This window comes from Uloborus diversus, chromosome 4 (assembly GCF_026930045.1).
Source record: "Uloborus diversus isolate 005 chromosome 4, Udiv.v.3.1, whole genome shotgun sequence".
NCBI classification, from domain to species: Eukaryota; Metazoa; Arthropoda; class Arachnida; order Araneae; family Uloboridae; genus Uloborus; species Uloborus diversus.
In genome coordinates this window covers 66,531,454-66,552,032 of record NC_072734.1, presented here as the reverse complement: position 1 = coordinate 66,552,032, position 20,579 = coordinate 66,531,454, and the positions used below count along the sequence as shown (strand labels likewise).

General features: G+C 31.4%; 1 protein-coding gene across 1 annotated transcript in view; it reads right to left on the bottom strand.

Moving 5' to 3' along the window:
• Positions 1–20,579, bottom strand: part of LOC129220616 (nitric oxide synthase, salivary gland-like) — a 150,013-nt gene that overhangs the window by 94,586 nt on the left and 34,848 nt on the right. The window contains 2 exon segments of the mRNA XM_054855046.1: positions 982–1,144; positions 10,185–10,327. Of these exon segments, the coding sequence (XP_054711021.1) occupies positions 982–1,144; positions 10,185–10,300 (279 nt within the window). The 5' untranslated portion in view covers positions 10,301–10,327.

The window sequence follows — 20,579 nt, the reverse complement described above, 5'->3', positions numbered from 1 at the left end:
GGTCTGGGACAAATGTTTAAAATAAAAGTCTTCAAAGCGCAGTTTTAGGCTATCTTTTGTCCCTCACCACTTCTGGATCTACACCTGGGCTAGATTATGGTATGGGCACACGACCAGGAGCCCAATTCTTCCAAAATTGGGTACCACCAAATCTACAGCTAATTTTTTTTTTTAAAAAAATCCAGTAATTTCATATCAATTATTAAATCATGGAAAAACATCTCCCTGAAATGTTAATCTCTTTTGCAAATCACAATTCCATTCCGGACATAACAACGTATTTACACTAATTACATTTAAAAGTCATATAATAAATAATTTTGATATCTACGTTTCGTTGTAATCAGGCCAAATTTCACAATATCCTGTGTTATGATGTATATTAGTCACTTATATCAATTACTTTTGCTTGCATTTTTTCGCTTTATATTATAAGATACAATAACATATATTGTCCTCCAAGACATCTCCAAAATTGGCTTGATTGCAGAATACTAGAGGTTCAAAATATATTTTTACTTCATTACTTACCAGGATTTAAATCGGTAACAATCGAAAGAGCATTTTGAGACATTCTTGACGCAAAAAGTTTTTGCCCTCTCCAGCTAGGTCTTGAAGTCTACTGAGATTTTAAGAAAAGTGCCAAAGTTAAAGACTAGGCAGGAAATTGATTACGTAATTTCATCATCTGCATCCATCTACAAATCATGTAAAAAATGTTTTCCGTTACTCACTGAAACTCGCTAATTTTGACGACTTTTCTTAAAATTTCGGCGGACTTTGTGACCATATATTTTAATTACGGGGGTACGAGGGCAAACAATGTACGCCTCTAGAAACATCGTGGAGGCCGCAAAAAAGTTTCTGACCAGTGTCGTACATAGTTGTACCCTGCTGTCAATATCTCTACTGCACCAAATAAGCCAAGGCGGAGGGGAAAAACAGAACCCCGAAAATGAGTAAAATTAATCGCTACTTTACTTGTAGTTTGGACCACTGTATCCTGCCTATACACCTTGGTGCATTCCTCCACGCAAGTTTTGCTCCATAGACCAGTTCAGTCTCTTTCAAGTCGTATGTGCCGGTCTTCTCTACTTCGGTTGCCACCTCTTTCCAGCGTCTGGCATGACTGGGAGAATTCATTCTGCGAAGGGGAAATTTTGCGATTAAAACAAAACGTAAAATTTCCGTAACGTATAAACGTAAAATTTAAAACAAAACGACATAAACAAAATGAAATTGAAACTACATTAAAGTAACAAAAACGAAAAATTTACGAATGAGGTTGTTTCCTTCTGTCAAAAGTACTACTACTTTTAGTCACTAAAGTTGATAAAATGATCCCCCCCCCCAAAAAAAAATTCATTTGAATTTTGACATCTTGAATTCAAATTATGTTTTTCGCAATCATGAGTGTATGTAGGCGTGTGTGTTTGTGTGTGGGGGGTATGTGTGTTGTGTGTAGGGGTATGTGTATATGTGTAGGCAGTGGTTGGAAAAACTACTTTTTTTTTGTAGCGAACTACAACTACAACTACTTTATTACAAATGTAGTTAACTACAACTACAACTACTTTTTTCAAAATGTAGCAACTACAAACTACTTTTGAAAAGTAGTCGCTACTTCGCTACTTTTTAAAAAATAAATAAATAAAAAGCATACACATACACACCGCTTGAGGATTGAACGAAAAACCTAAAAAACTGGTTTAGGTTAGTAAATTGACTCATTTGAAAATGAAATATTACTAATAATTATATATTTATTGTTTCATTCCTTTACCGAGCAAATTGGTCATTCCAAACATTTTTTACGATTTTTACGAATATTCGATACAAGAAAGGATTAAAAAAGTTGAAGGAATTCAACTTTCAAGTTTTTAATCCTTTCCTGACAGTGAATATTTCATTCAAGAAGTGCAACTCGGCTACTTGAAAATTTAATAGATGCAGTATGCAGTCATAGTTTGGTTAAAATTTTATATAGACATACATATATGTACATAAAATTGATTTAGATGGTTAAAACCATCTTTAAACGAAAGAGAAAAACTTTAATTTTCACTATAGGAGTTAATTTTACAGGCACTTATATTTTTTGTAAAAACTAGTTAATTGATTTTGAGTTTCAAGCTAGGGGTCCGAACCTGGGCACCATCTCCTTTCTTACGTAACTAATAAAATGAAATAAGAGCATTTTTCAATTTTACCAAATGATCTTGAAAATTTACAATATTTAATAATTGACTTTTATTTTGTTGATATATCAACACTCAATCAGTTTAAAAAAAGAAATTCTAAAAATATCCCAAACAGTACCAGTATTTATAATCAAATATTAATAAATATCCAAAATATGAAAACTAACTAAGAATGCTTATTTTACTTCAATGTGCAAGTGTCGACTAGCACGAAATGGCTGAATAGCGAGCTTTTTTCGAGTAACGGATTTTGGAGCTAACGCGAATTCCTCACCCCGTAACACGAAAATTTTCGGAAGGGAATCGCAAGGCTTAAATATCACCTTCTTTAGTGGGAACAAAATATTAGTTTCGTTAATGAACTTTCCTTTTAGCATCACTGAAAGCAAAAGTACCCCACTAGTCAAAACATCCCTTTGTTAATTTACAAATCGTCACTCCGCATCTTTTACATTCTTAAAATGAAGTTGATGAAACATTATTTCACATAAGCGGGCTGTTTTTCTCTCGTTTTAAAAGGAATAATAGAAAGTTTCGGACAACTAAAGAAATAAAATTAAAAAAAATCGATATTCTTGAACAACTGAAAAGTGCGTCGAATTACTGTGTCTACTCTACAGTGCAATTGTAGTGTTTCATTTTATTATTGCTACATACTATACGTACTGTACTGTTTCATTTCATTCCAGCGTTTCTTAAATTGTGTTCCGCGGAGTCTCAGGGTTCCACGGAGCTCTTTCAGGGGTTCCATGAGATTTGTATATTTTCTTCCCGCACCTTTTAAATTTGTCACTTAAAAAATCGACAAAAATAACGCGTTTTCAAAAAATACATTTAATTGTCACTTTCGCAACTAATCTAAGCATTATTACTCATCTGGAATAGCCACTATGGGAACAATTTTATTTCCCGCCTAAAATAATGCAAATTTTTGATCAAAAATAGCATGAATTAGTATCTTTAAGGTTTTAACTTCGAAGTTTTATCGAGATCATTCCCAAAACGCCTATTTTTCAGCTAATGTCCATAAAGATAACATAAAACTGGGTGTTAAAATTTTCAATTTTGAAAAAGTTTCGGAAGAAGCTATTAATTCCCTAATATCCCCGAAAATAGTTTAAAAGTGACTTCAATGGTGAACAAATTTTTGGAACGCGCCCCAAATCTCTCTCCTACAACATTACCAAATATTGCCATAAATTACGATTTTTGACATCAATTTCAAATATTTTGCCTTTGATACTAGCCACTCTCCCAGTATCTATGGCAAGGCCGTGGTGGCCTGATCGGCAAGGCATCGGTGACCGGAGGTTCCCGGGTTCGATCCTCACTGGTCGAAGATCCACCGTCTTCATTAATGGTGAAAGTGACTCAGAGACGTTAAAAATGCTCGTGTCACAATGTCTTCCAAGTGAAACGATACCTCTGGGGATCTGGACCAGAGATTGCTCGGTTACCGGTCTGGTTCCAAAATTCAGAGCTGTCTTCAGGGTTCCATGCAACTGGTTAAGCCACAAATAGTGGCAGGTACGGGAGATTCTGGAGTGAAAAGTATCTAGGGCAGAAGTTGAAAGGACGATTTAAGCATTTAACGAGTGATGACCAATTTAAGGAGGAGTTCTGGTCACGAGGGTCTAAATGGTTTAGTTCTGTCTAAGGTCTCTATATATACAGCTACTCCAGTTCTGTCTGAGGGAACACACAGTGACATCAAAAACTCTAATTAGTAAATAAATAAAAAAAATGTTAAAAAATAATAGATATTTTAAAATTTTTGATTTTAAAGTTTAAAAACTTTTTCTACGTACATTTCAGTGAATTATTAACATTTTTGTAGGTAAAGCACATCTATATTTCTCTTCCTAATTAAGAAGATATTTCAATCATACAACATGCTGAGGATATTTATCCCTTTTAAAAATTCTGAGTATTTCTCAGAATCACAAATAGGAGTGTACTGGTATTTTACAATAAGAAGTAGTAATTAGCAATCATTCAAATAATTAAAATGATCTATAGTTAAATGTATTTCATTAGCGATTTAATGACAAATAGTTAATGTGATAGTCTCTTTGAGGTAAGAACCGGGGCATTCTCCGAAACAGAATACTGGCTGCAAACTATTGAAACACCAGGGGTTCCACGAAAAAAGTGAGCATTAAAAAGGGTTCCACTAATAAAAGAAATTAAGAAACGCTGTTTTATGCCATTCTCTTCTATCGATTTTGTGCACCCTAGCCGTATTTTTATTGAATAACACAGCTTTTTCTTTTAGTACAATAAAATTTCAGTTCTTTACGTTTAAATTGGGAAAAATGAAGTCATGAAATGAGTTAAAATAGTTTGAGGAATGTTTACTAATGTCCACAGTAATTGGAATGTTCTTTTAAAAAAAATCGTATAAATTCTCTTTTTCTCAACGCGAAATTTCAACCTAAGTGGGGAGTCGCATCCCTAGCGTAAGTTGGGATTTCAGTGTAAATGTGGAAGACATTCATACCTTTTGATTAACGGGCAAATTTTGCACGAAACGGAAACATTTCCGTTATTATACATTTCTATGACACTGTAATATTTATTGTTAGCCGGCCAGAGGGCAGTTCCCTGTCATCCTTTTCTATAACATTTACAGTAATTTCCACATTAGGAGGATACTGGCGCAATAATCTCATTGATATCTAAAATGTTCATCCACTGGACATTCTCTGCTATTCTGACAGAAAACACAAACGGAGTACTACTTGACAGTTATCTATTATTCTTTTATTTCTAAGCCATGCTCTGCTGAAGGAAAAAATTAGGGAAATGTGAACATTTCGATGCCAAACAAACTAATGGCGTCTAACAGATAGAACATATGGCGTCAAAATATGTCTGATGTCAGCTCGTATTTTTCAGAGACATACGAATCTGGTTGATGCAAGTTTTACTCGCGTAAGACTTGCATCAGTCAGGTTGTTTGAAACCTCGTTTTTTCTTTCTTTCTTTCTTTCTTTTTATTTATTTATTATTTTTATTTTTTTGGAAACTTTATTTAAAAGTAGTTTTTAGAAATCGCTACAAACTACTTTTTTTTGTAGTGAACTACTCGCTACCCTACTTTTTTTCAAAAGTAGTGCGCTACACTACAAACACTAAAAAATGTAGCTACTACAGTAGCGTCGCTACCTACCACTGTGTGGCTGTGGGGTGTCTGTGTGCAGGCGTGTTTGTGTGTGTGTGTGTGTGTAGGGGTATGTGTATATGTGTAGGCATGTGTGTTTGTGTCTGTGTGCAGGCATGAATGTGTGGGTAGTTGTTTGTATGAGTGTGTCTATGTGTTTGTGTGTGTGCATGTGTAGGTGTCTGTATGTAATTGTGTGTGTATGTGTATGCGTGTGTATGTGTTTGTGTGTGTGTAGTTGTGTATGTATGCGCGTGTGTAGGATATAGATGCAACGTGGAGACGGCTTTCGCTATAGGAGCAGCATCGTGAGGAGCCGGTCGACGGTGGTGCTGCAGAGGGTGGTGGTGGGAAAATAAAATGATAGGACATCAAAACAGTCAAATGAAAGCAATAAGCAATCGTGATTGCTCAAAAAAAAAAAAAACATGGACCCAGAAAATATTTTTATTGCCCAACAGTAATTTTTAAATTATTTTTTTTAAATGTCCGATTTTTAAAACAAAACGTGATCTTTATGACGTCACAAATGATGAACTTCGGCGTATTTCACTGGCACGCTGAATGTTTGCACTTGCTGTCTTCCGCATTTCCAGGTTATGATATTTTTTTTTCTTTCCAATGGGGCTGTATAAAAGACCCACGTCAAGAGGCGTCTGTGTCATAACCAGACCTAGTGCGCTCCCCAACAATGCATCAGTCTTTCGTGTGTCACCATTAAAGCGCTGATGCATGACGCAGTAGTGTTTTTGACGCCCAGTTTCCACCAGGTGGAGGCACCTGGGCTCTCATTTGAGACGAAATTGCATTAGGGATTTAATTTAGCCAAGGGATATTCTAAGCCAAACAAATACCCAAGGGATCTTTTACATGCCGCATAGTCATACGGCATGGGCGCTGAAGATTTTCTGCATCTCGAAAATCCACCGACTGGCCACCCAGGTCAGGACCTGGGTCCTCAGGCGTTGAAGGCCAGCACCTAAACATCACGCCACCAGCCGGTTTATGTTATGATAATTTAAAAACGAAATAAAAATAGCATTCTATGCTTGCTATCAACCATATCGTTGCCAGTACATGTGAGTAAAGATGCGAATTAAATATTGCGCTCTGCATTAATGGCAACAGTGAATGGCACTTCATCATTTGTGATGTCATGCGCAGAAGCGTTAAAAATAAAATTGAGTCTGCGCACAGATTTAGATACCTTTTTGAATATACTAAAATTTGTCAAATTATTTAAAAAATGGTCAAATCCGATGTTTTTAAGCATGCTCTTTCAGAAAAAAAAATACTTTTAAATTTTCAGAAACGACCCCATTACAGTTTTAAGAATCAAGTATTTGCAGCCAAGTGATTAGTAATCATTTCATGCCGAGTAATCACTGATTATTCCGTATGTCTAAAAGTTAAAAATTTGCATAAATGTATGCTTACATTTTCAGATTTTTATTTAGTTTCTTTAACATTGTTACCAATTCATGGACAAAAAAAGTTTTTGTAGACGTTTCGGAGCAGTTTATTACGTTACTATTAGCATCTTTTTCTTTTTTTTTTTTGGTTGCGTGAGTATTTTTTGAATAAGAAAGACACGATGATAAATTAGTTTCAAATAAAATAATACTTTTGTCATAATGTCTGATTTCATGTAATATAACTATGGAATAAATTAAGGTATTTTCTTGAGACTTGGAAGTTTTGTTACATCACTATTTTCAAAATTTATGACCTGAAATAAATTTTTGGTTTTTTGGTGAGAAGATATGATAGACGAAAGTTTACATTTTTTCTTCAATAGCGTCGTAGATATACGTAGTTTATTTTCTTTTTTCAGAAGAAAAAGCAAGGGAGAAGTAGCAATGACGAAAGCAAGAATGAAAAAAGTAAGGATGAAGAAGAAAAATATGCATAAAAAAAATGGAGCAAACCATTAAAACGCATTAAAAACCGAGAAATAAAATTTGAATTACAAACAGGATTAAGCTTATTTTTGTTTAGCTGGCAGTAAACGTAATGCTAATTTTGTACTGGATATGTTAATATTCTTCTGTCAATGATAAGTTTTGTTTCATAAGCTAAAAATGCATTTATTCAGATACAGGAATATCAGCTTTTTTGTCAAAAGATCATAATTATTCAATGATTTGAGTAAAATGATGGGAAAACCTGACAACAGATTGATTTCAAGAGCTGAAATTCAATTTGGGGTTTTTTTTACTCTGTTATCTTTTAAATTCAAAAGAAAATCTACATTTCAAATTTATTTACATTTGTCATTACCATTTGAAAGGTTCCAATATTGCGTTTTACTTGAAGATTTTCATTTTCATATGAACCATTAGGAATAATTCTAATTTTATAATGTCATAAAACGTCATTATTAACTTAAGAAAATCTCTTTTTTTCTGCTATTGCACAACAAAATAAATAAAAACAAACATTTCTTTGCTTTTTGCTCTGTGGTGTTTTCAACTTAATTTTTATTATTATTAATTTAAAATCGGTAATTAAATTCTATGCTCTCGTTTCTATATGGTGACGAGCAATGTTGCAAAAAATACTGCATAGATGTGTTTTTGGGCTTTGAGGTGATCTCTTTTTCAAAGGAAGGAAGTTTTCAGCTGCAATGCGCTGTGACTGGGGAATCGTCATACCAAAAAAAAAAAAAAAAGAAAAAAAAGGAGTTCTTCGTTAGCCTTAGTGTTTGTAGCATACACTATATGACCAAAAGTATTGGGACACTTTCAAAAATTCACATTTTACGGATTTCTCGAGAAAAAAAAGACCAATTGCTCTGCAATTTATTTCACATTAAAAATATACTCCAGCTGCCGTTTTCCAATAAAACTTAAGTCTACTATTCATTTGGGGGACCAGCAACAAATTGAGGAAACAAAAAAAGGTTTTTGATCATTTTTCATTGTTAATAGCTGGCAATAAGCTATAAATTTCAGAAAGAAGTTCTAAAATTTGTAGTTAAAATATTGAAAATTTAATGAAATATAAACGTTAAAAGCAATTTATTTTTCACTGCGCATGCACGAAAGATAGCAATTTATAACCTTCATGATCAGAAGCTCAGATAGATTCTACAACTCATAAAAACATTCCACCTCGATATCTTTAAAATGTAAAAAGTTATCAGCGATCTAATGAGCCGAATTTTAATAATTCTTGGCTAGACGACGACTCATGAGGGATCTTTCGTAAATGATCCGTTCTTATCATGAAACACTCTGCAACGATAAGAGCTTACCTATTTGTGAACGACCCCTTAACATTCGCTGCCTATCCAAGATTTATAGAAATTCGGCTCATTAGATCTCTGATAACTTTTTAAATTTTAAAGATATTGAGACGAAATTTTTTAATGACTTGCAGAATCCAGCTGAGCTTTGGATTATGAAAGTTATAAATTGCTATCTTTCGCACATGCGCAGTGAAAAATTAATTACTTTAAACATTAATATTTCATTGCATTTTCAATATTTTAACTTCAAATTTCATTATTATGTTTCTTTGATATGCTGTCAAATATTCTAAAAGTTTATTAACGTTTGACGGAAAACTCTGCGTGATATGAGCCGAAAACCTTCAAAAAAAAAAATTGTATTTTTGAAAGAAATGCTTATATCTCTGTGGGTATAAGAGATACTTTCACGAAAATATAAATATAAAGTTTAGATAGTTTTTTTAACTTATTTTTGAAATTTATAGCTTATTCCCAGCTATTTACAATGAAAAATGATAGAAAACTTTTCTTTTTTGTTTCCTCAATTTGTTGCTGGTTCCTTAAATGAATAGTAGACTTAGTTTTTATTGGAAAATGACAGCTGGAGTATACCTTTTATGTGAAAAAAATTACACAGCTATTGGTGTTTTCTTTCTCGAGAAATCCGTAAAAATGTGAATTTTTGAAAATGTTCCAATACTTTTGGTCATATAGTGTATTTTACAAATTTGTTGATTACAATGTTTACTACTAGGTTTTAAAAAATGTCTAATCCCCAGCTTTAAAAACAAATCCAAAAAATGTATGCATCTGAACTTTGTGATTTTAAAAAGTAACATATTTGTTTATCGAGTGCCCATAAAATATAACAAATTCATTAACGTTATTACTTTTTCAGTATAACTCATTTCATTAATTTCGATTCGCAAAAAAAGTCAATAACCTAGTTCTTTTTGAGAAATGCGTTCCAAAAGTCTTATCGCGTTCATTTCTCCTAATTCTCTATATCTTAAAGACATTCGATTAGTACTGTTCAGTAGTTCTGAGATTTCAAGATAATGACCAGAATATCTATTGTACATCACCATCCTTTGTTACTAATACATAAAAACATGCCACATTCTTATAGCCAGACGATTCCAGCCTATAGAAGCCTTAATTTTATGTTGCAGTTACGGTTAAGATTGAGAGAAGGTCTTAAAAGTTTTTATAAATAATGAATGCATCGATAATTATCGAGTGAACTTTGATTAGAAGTTCGTTCAGGCCTAAAAAATCGAGTTATAGCTTGCTTATGATAAAAAAGGCTATCAATTTGATTTTATGACTTCAATGCTTTTATTTCTGTCTTTATAGAGACAAATACACTTGTAAAAATTGAACTTTTTTTAAGGTTTATATGTTAATTATTATATTTACTATAAAGGTTGTTTTTTTATTTCTGCTGCCGTTCCAGTTACATTTTATTTCAAAGGCTTAGAAATGGTAAAAAGAAAACTGATCATCGTTCACTCAACATAACTAGCTTTTTACACGACTGTAACAAAACTGATGCCATTTTTTTCCACTTACAAAGAAAAGCACGTACCTTTTGATGCTGGAAAAATACTGGTCAAAAAAGTGTTTGGCGTGCTTAAGAACCTCTTCTTTCGGCCTAGCCGTTCCTTGCGACCGCTTAGGGGGCGCTGACATCACAGATCCCATGCATCTTGTGGGGCTGCATTGTACCGTCTGAAAGAGAGTTAGAAATCAAATGGTTTCAGAACTAGAGTAAAAAATTAAATCCCATATGCTGCTGGCATAACACTTGACAGGACTGTTTAGATTTGAAAATAAATATACAAAACCTTGCAAGGCGTGAGTTATACATTTTGCAGTCTTTTTGAGGCCATTTCTGATGTTTGTTAGAAGAAAGGTTGGATAGATTTTCAACTTTTTTTTTCATTAAGTTAATAGCGAAAACCTAGTCGCTTATCTTGGAGATGATCGAAGTTCACTCTTTTTGGGATGGTGGTATTTGATTTCTTCATCATTTTCTGTATGGAATATAATATTTTGCCGGAATTACAATAATTAGAACTATTACAAAAGTTAACAAAAAAAAAAAAAAAAATAGAGAGGAAAATGGAAGGGAGTGTTATGTCACCAAAATAATACTCTCATTTCAGACATCAACTGTTTACCTTGCGGATAGCACCATTATTTGTATTCTACTTTCTCTGCAAAAAATCTTCAATCATAGGCCTTTAAACCTTCGTGGATCAACTAGAAACACATATGTGCCTTAGGATCAACTTTATTTCATAAATTACTGATTGCAAATAATTTACAAATTATGTTTTGTTCATGTATTGAGGCAACATAATCTTAATATTAGTAAAGGAAAAATGTTAATGTTTAAATTATTTGTCATTATTTTTTAATAAAATATCGCACACGGAAAAATTCTTCTTCGAAGCTTATGGTCCTTTAAGGAAAGAGTTTAGAGATAGATAGCAACTCCCTCCCACGTCACCCTAGATCAAGTGAAAATGTCCCAAACGCTTTGATTTGTGGAGTATAGTTTTTTGAAACTGAAGATGCAGCCAACCGAAATGAACAGACCACCCTGAGTGTACACAGTATAGCTACGTGTCAAAGAATGGCAAAGAAAAAAAAAAGTTGTTGGAAGGAAATCTCAGCAGGCTAATGCCAGTAAAACATACACAACATAACTTCCTTCAACTACTTAAACAGAAATAACGAGTCGCGAAATTTCTTGAGAAAATTGACAATGGCTAACTGCTGCCAACTGAATTATTTGAGTGTTGAGGCTCAGGGCCGTATACAGTAGGGGGATTCTAAGGGATCAACCCCCCCCCCCCGAAAAGTTAGGTTTAACATTTAAATGTTTCTTTATATTTCAAAATTTCCAAAAAAAAAAAAAAATGTTCCAAAACTCAAAATGTCTTTTATATGTATATTAAATGCATAAAACGCTTTCATAATAGATAACCCGACGACTTGAATGTTAGCACAAATAGCGCAAAGCTCCGCATGAAAGTTTTTAAACCGTCCCCGATATTGTTTTCGGGGACGCAGCAGCAACAGGGCCGTAAGTTACGGCCCTGTTGCTGCTTTTATGAGAGAGGTATGTATTATTGTTTTATAATGAAATAATAAACATTAACACAAATGTGTAAAGACAGAAATTCACCTTTTTGTAATATAGAAATTAAAAACTCTTGAACTATAAAAACTTTAACTAAAAACTATTACATTTCCATAATTAAAAAAAGCTTGGACGGTATTAGCTGCAATAAATAAATACTTTTATGCTAAAAAGTAAAAATGATCGAAACAATGTTGTAAAAGCAAATTTATTCCTGAAAACAATGTTATTCAATTTGCTTTTCATATCACCTGATTTTTTTTATTTGGAAAAAAGATAAAATCTCAAGCATAAAGTAACTATTATGTATTATCGCGCATGTAAATTGTGATCTACAGTTTGAAATATCTAAAGTAAATAAAATTATAGACTTTGTGAATTTTTATTTAATTATTGTTTGGATGAGGCCTATCCAAGCAGCAGCCACTAGGTGCTAACTGAATACATTATTGTCAACTGCGTAAAATATTAAAGATTTGATACTAAATTTTCAATTGTCAAAAAATTTAAACAGATCTTTGAGAATTTGGAAGAAAAATCGCTGAAGTAAATTAATTAACGAAATTTCTTATTGACATTTATGTTTCAAACTGAGCAATTCTATGAATATGACAGCTTTTACGATTTTTTTTTAAACTGATTTCGTTGGAATGATTTATCCTTTTTTTACTCATTATACTTTTTCAATGACTTTGTGTGAGTCAAATGCATTTTTTTAAAAAAATTTCGTTCAAAAAAAGGTCTTTTTTATTGCAATTAATGTACTTATCTTAAATGATAAAATGCTTATTATTTTGCCTTATTCATCTCGACACAACACACGCACTTCGACTATTTTAATCCAATGCGTCAAAAATTATTCAAGTTAATAATAATATTTTAATGTTATTTCAATTTTTTAAAAGTGTTCGACAATTAAAAGAATTAGTTCATGCATAATTCACAGAAATTTTGCACAGAAATAATATAATTTGTAGATTAAGCCACAGACCTTTCGTATATTTCAGCACCTTATTGTTATTCCTGGTTTTTAAAAGTGCTCATCAGGTAAAAGAATAAGTTTTTGCATGTTTCACAGAAATTTCATTTTGTCTTAAGTCCAAAAGCTTGGTTGTCAAAAATGACATTTTGTTACGTAGCAAGTAAAAATTGAAAAAGAAAACAATAAAAGTTTTTTTCTGTTTTGTTTTACATATTATAATTGCTTACGAAGAAATACAAGGAAAAAGTGCCATTTTTAATGAAAAAAAGTTTCACTGCAATCACTTAAACTTTTGTTTTGCATCAAAAATGTCATTCCGGTACACATTGATAGCTCAACTCATAAGTCCTAATATTTGATGCCATTGAGAAAAAGTAAATAAATAGATGATTGAACAGATACAATTGGATGAAAACAAAAACTTTTAATTTTGAATTTATAATTAAAAGTTAAAAAAAGGTAAAGAGTTTATATTGAAAAGTGTTTGAAACCAAAAATATAACAATTGAAAATTAAAAAACAAAAAGCATTTACATGAATTATGTAAAATCAAAAAAAAAAAAAAAAAAGAAAGAAATATATTACACAATACAAAACAGAAAAAGGTTATTTCGTACATTACACAAAATGTAAAACAATAAAAATCATTTAAATGCTTTATGTAATACTAAAAACGCATTTGCACTAATTACAAGCACACACACACAAAAAAAAGCAGCATTTAAATTTATTGCATAACACAAAAATGCATGTACACTCCTGTTTGTGAAAATTGCAACACCACGAAGGACTTACGCGAGTGAGCTGAAAATTGCAGGAAATGTAAAGTAGGGTATGATATGCAAATGATTAGAATTGCAGACCGGTAGCACATGCGTATGATGAGCAGCGCCCTCTGAACGGCGGACGGATCGAACCGAATATAAATAGACGGCCGTTAGCGAGGCGTGTATGATTATCGGTGGTTATATGCTAGAGTAAACGTTGAACACCCGGAGTTATGTTCTGGGGTGCCATAGCATATTATGGACGATCACAATTGCTACGAACGAATTGTGGGCAATTTTAACAGTACCCGATACATAAACGTAGGTACAGCTTCTTCTTTGGCCTGCATATTTCCCGGATGTGTCACCGATTGAACATGTGTGAGATTTCGTTGGGCGGCGTCTCGCTCGTGATCCTCGTCCTGTTGCTTCGACAGACGAACTTAGGTTGCGCATACAAACAATATGGAATACTCTTCCGCAGGCAGATATTCAAACTTTGTTTCACTCCATGCCGAGTCGTGTAGCAGCTCTTATTGCGGCGCGTGTTGGCCACATAAAATACTAATTTCTATCTCTTTTTATTTTTTGTTTGGTTTGAAAATGTAATCATTTATTTGTACCATTATCATTCAACTGTGTATTAAATTTCATTCAACTCTGATGCTTCTTTCATGGTGTTGCAATTTTCGCAAACAGGAGTGTACATTTGGATTGTTCTCCAAAAAACTGACATTTTCCAATCACATTTTTTTAAAAAAATAAAAATGCTAAAAATGCCAAATTTAAATTTCTTTTTTCCATTCAATCTTATTTTCCAACTAATGTATTGGAAATAAATCCTTCTATTTTACGGGATGCATTACCAGTGCTAGGAGAGTGATATTTTTGCACCAGGAGTTGGACACGTTTTTAAGGGCAGGAGTATGATATACAGTTTGCCTGTTACTTAAGCCCAGAATTATATTTAGGGTAAATAATGTTATTTTTCTATTCTAACCTCTTAATTCAACCACACACTATAAGTAGAGTTAAAATGTTTCGTTTATTTAAATCAGAAATATTGTCCAGGGGAATGACAGCGAAAGTGTTACATACACTATTCTTGAACTTCAAAATGTTAATGAGAACAGCAGACAAATCATATGAACAAAATACTCAAATAATCCAACAAAATGGTGATAATAAACAGTTTTATAGTACAGCAGATTAAAAATTCTTTTTTTTTTATCTATAATAATTGAACTCATTCCTAGGACAGGAGAATGACATAAAAACCTGGGGACAAAGTTTAAAACAATGTACCTTGATGATTTAAATAATTAAATTAAATTTATTTAAGGAATGCTATTTTACACCTTTAAGTATGCTTAATTATTTACTACAAATTGAATTTGTGGGATGTTGATATAAAATTTTAAAATAATTTTCCATTTGAAAAACGGATGGGGACACGCCGAAAGTGTGACTTTCTGGTTATTCAAAAATTTTTGTAGAAAAAACAAAATGAGTTATTGTTTTAATAAGAATAGAACAACATCAGATAAATTATTCCTAACTATCAAAAAAATTATAACACTTTTTGGGTTAAACATTTTTGAGTTAGGCTACTGGGATATAATACAACTCAAATTCAAAACAATAGAATACGTCTCTCTTTTTGAAAGAAACTTTGTTCTAACCAAATATAAGAGCAAATTATGTATTTAAATGAACGTGACACCTTTCTTAGACCTTAAAGTGGGCATTTCATTTCAAATATACTCAATTAAAAATAATCTTAGACAGAATAATCCAAAAGGTTATAGAAATGAAGGTTTGCATTGAGTCGAAAAATTAGAACATTCAAATTAAAGGGGGGGGGGGATGAAACACTTTCAAAAGAAACTATCAATACTAGAATGCGTCATTTTTTGCTGGATTCAATGCTTTAATCCTTTCACACAGCGATTCTACCACCAGTTTACATTAATCGTTTCTTTTACTGTTTCCATACCCTCTTCAATGCGGCAACGATCTCAATTGTTTTGGCGGGCATCAGGTCTTGAACCGCTTCTTTAGATTTGACGGTACCGCAAGTTCTTGATCGTGTTGAAGATTGGTAGAGTTACTTGACCAGTTTAATACCCAAATTCATCTTTCTGTTTAAAATCTATGAGTCGATTTAGAGACATGACACGGAGTGGAATCTTGCTGAAAGATAAAATGGGTCAATAAATGTTTACCTGCTGTGCCTCAGATGAAGCATCATGCAGTATTATTAATAAACAGTGGAAGTCACGCATTTTTTTTTTATTTCGAACTCCATATTTATGACAAACTTTCGGCTAACAGATATGCAAATATTTTCACTACTTTTTAAAATTCAAATTGAATGAATAGATTATTCTAATTTTTTTACCCATATAAAAAATCGATCTATGCGTTAATGATTCATAAGTTGTTGAAATAATATCTGAAAAGTGCTTAAATTGATTTACCCAGTCATGAATAACGAGTTTTACTCTTTTTAATTTGCGTGCTTCATTTTTCCCGACTCAGGGACAAGTTTTTTTCCCTGAGAGTATAATTCTGAAATTCTATTACTTTGATTTTGGGTTGAATTGTTAGGATTTTGGAGAACCACCCACTTGTAACATAATACAAAAAAAAGGCATATAACGTAATGAGGAAAATGCATTTACATTTGTTACATTTAAATTTATTACAAAATGCAAAAAAAAAATAAAATAAATAAATAAATAAATAAAATAAATAAATATTAAAAAAAGAATGAAAAAAAAATTATTACGTTATACCAAAAAATGGAAAGAAAAAAAAAACTTTGAACTGACAGTAATTTTGAAAGAGTTTTAAAAGAACTCAAAATTGGACTATGTACCTAAAAATATCTTTGCGAAAAAAGCTAATAAGGTTTTACGAATTTGGGATGCGAACAAAGTATGGTTCACACTTTTTCGAGTAACTTGCTTTTTCTCTAAAACAGCTACTAATGCTTTGCGTTGGAAGAAATTCCTCATCGCAACTTCACGTAAAAATAGTTTCTGTATCCAGTTTTAGAACAAGATTTTTATTGTGTTTTACGCTGAGAAATGGAAAAAAATTCGAGAATTTTAAGAGTTCTAATAATGCACATTTTTGGAAGAATGATCGAATCATTTCTTTAAAAAAAATGAATTTGTATGAAATTAGAACACATTTTTTAAGACAGTCAAAGACAAGTTATATTTTTTATGATAATATATGCCTATTTCAATTAATAAGTAATTTAGTGAAGTAAGAAAGGAAAGAAAAAAACTGAGTTGTATGTAGCGTTTATAATCAAAAGCTTGAAGAGAATATTTTTATATGCGTGAAAAATCGTTAAAAATTCATTGTGCTAAAATATGAGTAAAATTAATGTAGGTAAAAACGAATAATCGTTCAAGGTAACTTTGATCAAAAGTTTCTTGAGCTTTAACTGCCCTTTTCATATTTGTAAATCGGTATTGCATCTATTGGCATAGCGACCAAGAAACCCTTTAAAGACTTGCAAAATATTCTATAATAAGGAAACAATTGCGGTTGGCAAAGAAAGAAACAAACCTAGTTAAGATATAGCAAACATAATCGATACATGGTTTTGGGGTTATATGGAGTCTCTTTATCAATACATGAATTTGTTATCTTTGGAATGTTAAAGAGTGCTGCTAGTAGAATTCCACACATTCAAAAGTTTACCCATTTTTAGTGATAAAGTTATTTATAACCATGAAACCTTTGTCTGTAATATTTATCTCTATGTATGTTTTAATCACCTTGATGTTTTTTCAGTTACAATAAATACCATTCATTGTTTTTTGACAATATTTATGATAATCCCCCCCTTCCCAGTACCTTCGATATTTTTGTGAGGGAATGTCTGAAAATGATTACAACTTTAGAAGCAATACTGCAAACTTAAAAGGCAATAATAATCATAATAAATCTCAAAACATAATGATAATTTAGGAGTTCAAATGTAGAATAAACTGTTGGGAATAATGAGAGAAAAATTAAGTACTTAATTACACTCAAACTCATTTGACAAATTGCGAAATAATCCGAAATTGCTTTGAAAGCGTAAAAATTTTCTAATGCTTCAGAATGGTGCAATAAATGTTGAATTAATTAAAGGAATAATTTGATTTATTGCTCAGATGAAAGTGGTATTTTTGTCCATTTGGAGGAGAGCAGAATTTTATTTTCATCCAAATCAAACTTTTACACATTCCACTTGCGTTTTATAGTTTAAAAATGAATCGATATACAGTGTTGATCGTCAAGTACTAATTTTAGTAACAAATCGGGATAGGCAAACTAACCAAAAAGAGGATTGTATGTATATCGGAAAGAGGAGTACAAAATAGTTATAAAAGAAAAAAATAAATGAAAGCAACGTGATTTCAAATTATTAATTAAATAATAAGAGTAAAAAATTAAAATAACAGTAAAAGTTAAGCAAAATAATAATGAAAATAGTAATAATAATCACAATAATAAAAATTCAAATGTAATGATAATATTAATAATAACAATATTATTATTATTAATTATATTATTATTATTAATATTACTAATAATAATAATATTATTATTAATAATATTATTATTAATAATAACATTAATACTAATAATACTAATAATATTAACAACAACAACAGCTATTATTACTGTTATTACTATTGTTATTGTTATTATTATTATTATTATTATTATTATTGCAATTAACAGTAAAAATATTAATAACAGTAAATTAAGCATAAAAACTTGAAACATATTCTTCTTGAAACGATTAACTGAAAAGTTTCCAAATCGATGCAATTTGAAAATTAATATTTTGTACTAAAGTTCTTCCTAAAAAACTAATTAATAGAGCACTTTTAATGAAACATTTGTGATGTGATTTCGCTGTGTCAGAACTATTGATGTTAATCATCGATGTTTCTAACGTAACGCATTCGCAAAGCTAACACGCGTTAGTGAAATAGCAACGTAAAAGCATCATGTCAACAGGCCCTCAACAATTCTGATTCTCTTATGAAAGCGGTTTAACTTGGTTATTGGTTTTGACTTGATCACGTGACGAATGTAACATCCATCTGATTAGTGAATCTGACGCGATTGACCCACGCCACTGATCGAAAGGGACATTGAAAATAATTCGAACGGTAAGAGAATCCACGCCATTGCTCGAAAAGGACATTGAAAATAATTCGAACGGTAAGAGACTCACCTAGTACGGCATCTGAAGACTTGAAGAATTAACCACCCTGCGTTTTAGCGGTTTCAGACTTATATGTGAAACAGACAAGATATCTCGTAAAATATGAAAAGCTTTTTTTTTTTGCATGCAAAAACTCGATTATAAAAACAATGCAAAAACTCCATTATAAAAACATTCCAATTAGACAATATTTGAAAATAATCAAGTTAAAGTACGTTCCTTAAAAAGAAAAAAAAAACGCATTATCGGAGTGCAATAATTAGTCAAACAATGCCAAAATCAATGCAGATGAATTTTCAAGTTTAATGTTTAACTTCCAAAAAAAAAAAAAAAAAACGTTGGTGAATAAGACTAAAATGTGCATTAAAATGAAAAATTATTAAATAAAGCCCTTTAAAAATAATTTTCCAAATTAAAAAAGAAGTCATTAACTTGAAAAGTCCCATTAAAATGAAAAATTCATGTATTAGGAGAATATATGGCAATGATTACTTTAGCACTGGAAAATATTTGCCAATTTGGGAAGTTCTTCATTATGATAGAAATTTAATATCTGAAGAAAATTCATGGAAATTTTCAATTCCTGTGGAAAGGCATTTTTTTTTTTTTTTGGAGTACTAGAGATAGAGTACTTTTGTTAAATTTCTATTTTTGGTTCACAATATCAAATACTATTTCATGCTACAAATTTTTGCAGCATATAATAATATATGGGTATTGGGTATCGAAACTTTTTTTTGAGCAATCACTTATTGCTTGTTATCTGCACTTGGCCATAGTTGATGTTCCTTCGATTTTTCAGATTACCATGACGACGAAAATAAGTCTAACCCTTTTTTAAAATATTTATTTTGAGAGACTAATTTTTATCGTCATAGTTGCAAAGTCTCTGCGGTTTGCATTCATTCATTTTTTTCAAGGCAAGATCAAGTCAAGATTTTCTTATTTTATATTGAAAAACGGCTGTTTTTTTTTTTTGGCGCAACATCACGTTTTTTCGGAAAAAAAACCGATATAGATAAAATGAAATAGCACATTTTGATCAAATAAAATAATTTTCAGATTACTAATTCCTATCATTTAAGATTAATAAGAAATAAAAATGACATAACGATACACACTGTAAATACAATCTTTATGATAAGTGTAATTGGCTATAATAACCATATCTTCATAACTGCATCCTAAATGGCATTTCTTTTTTTTCTATGGATATGCCTCGTATTACCTAATCTAGAAAATCACCAGCCGCAACATAACGGCTACGAATTTCTTCTCCATTTCCATTCCATTCCATTTGTAGAAACAAGAAACCCAAAGAGAAGGATCCTATTGTGATTCGAAATTGAGAAAAGCGTAACTTGAGTTCAGCACGTCAAAACTCAAACGAATGCCGGGGGCTGGATGTTTTGTGAGTGTGTACTTCAAAATGTTTATGAAATTTCATTTTTTTTTTCTTTTTTGGTAGAATATCTGAGTTTATATATTTGCATTGTTACGGTTTATTTAAAAAAAGTTTTCATAAATGTCTCTTAAGTTATGATCCGTCTTCATTGATTACATTAAAATTATTTTCTTTGCTTGGTTATTAATATTGCAACTTTCATATATATTTTTAAGTCCTTTTTTTGGCTCTGAATAAATACTATAATTAAGAAAAAAAAAGAAGTTTAAAAAGTAAAATAGAATCACAAAGATTGCACTAAAAGTCTAAGTGCCCGATCACACACATTTTTTCCCTTATTTGAAACTATATTACGAAGAAATGAATAGAAAAAGCTGAAGTAATTTCAAACCATTATAACGAATAAAATTTTCAGCGAAAATAAGCTATAGAG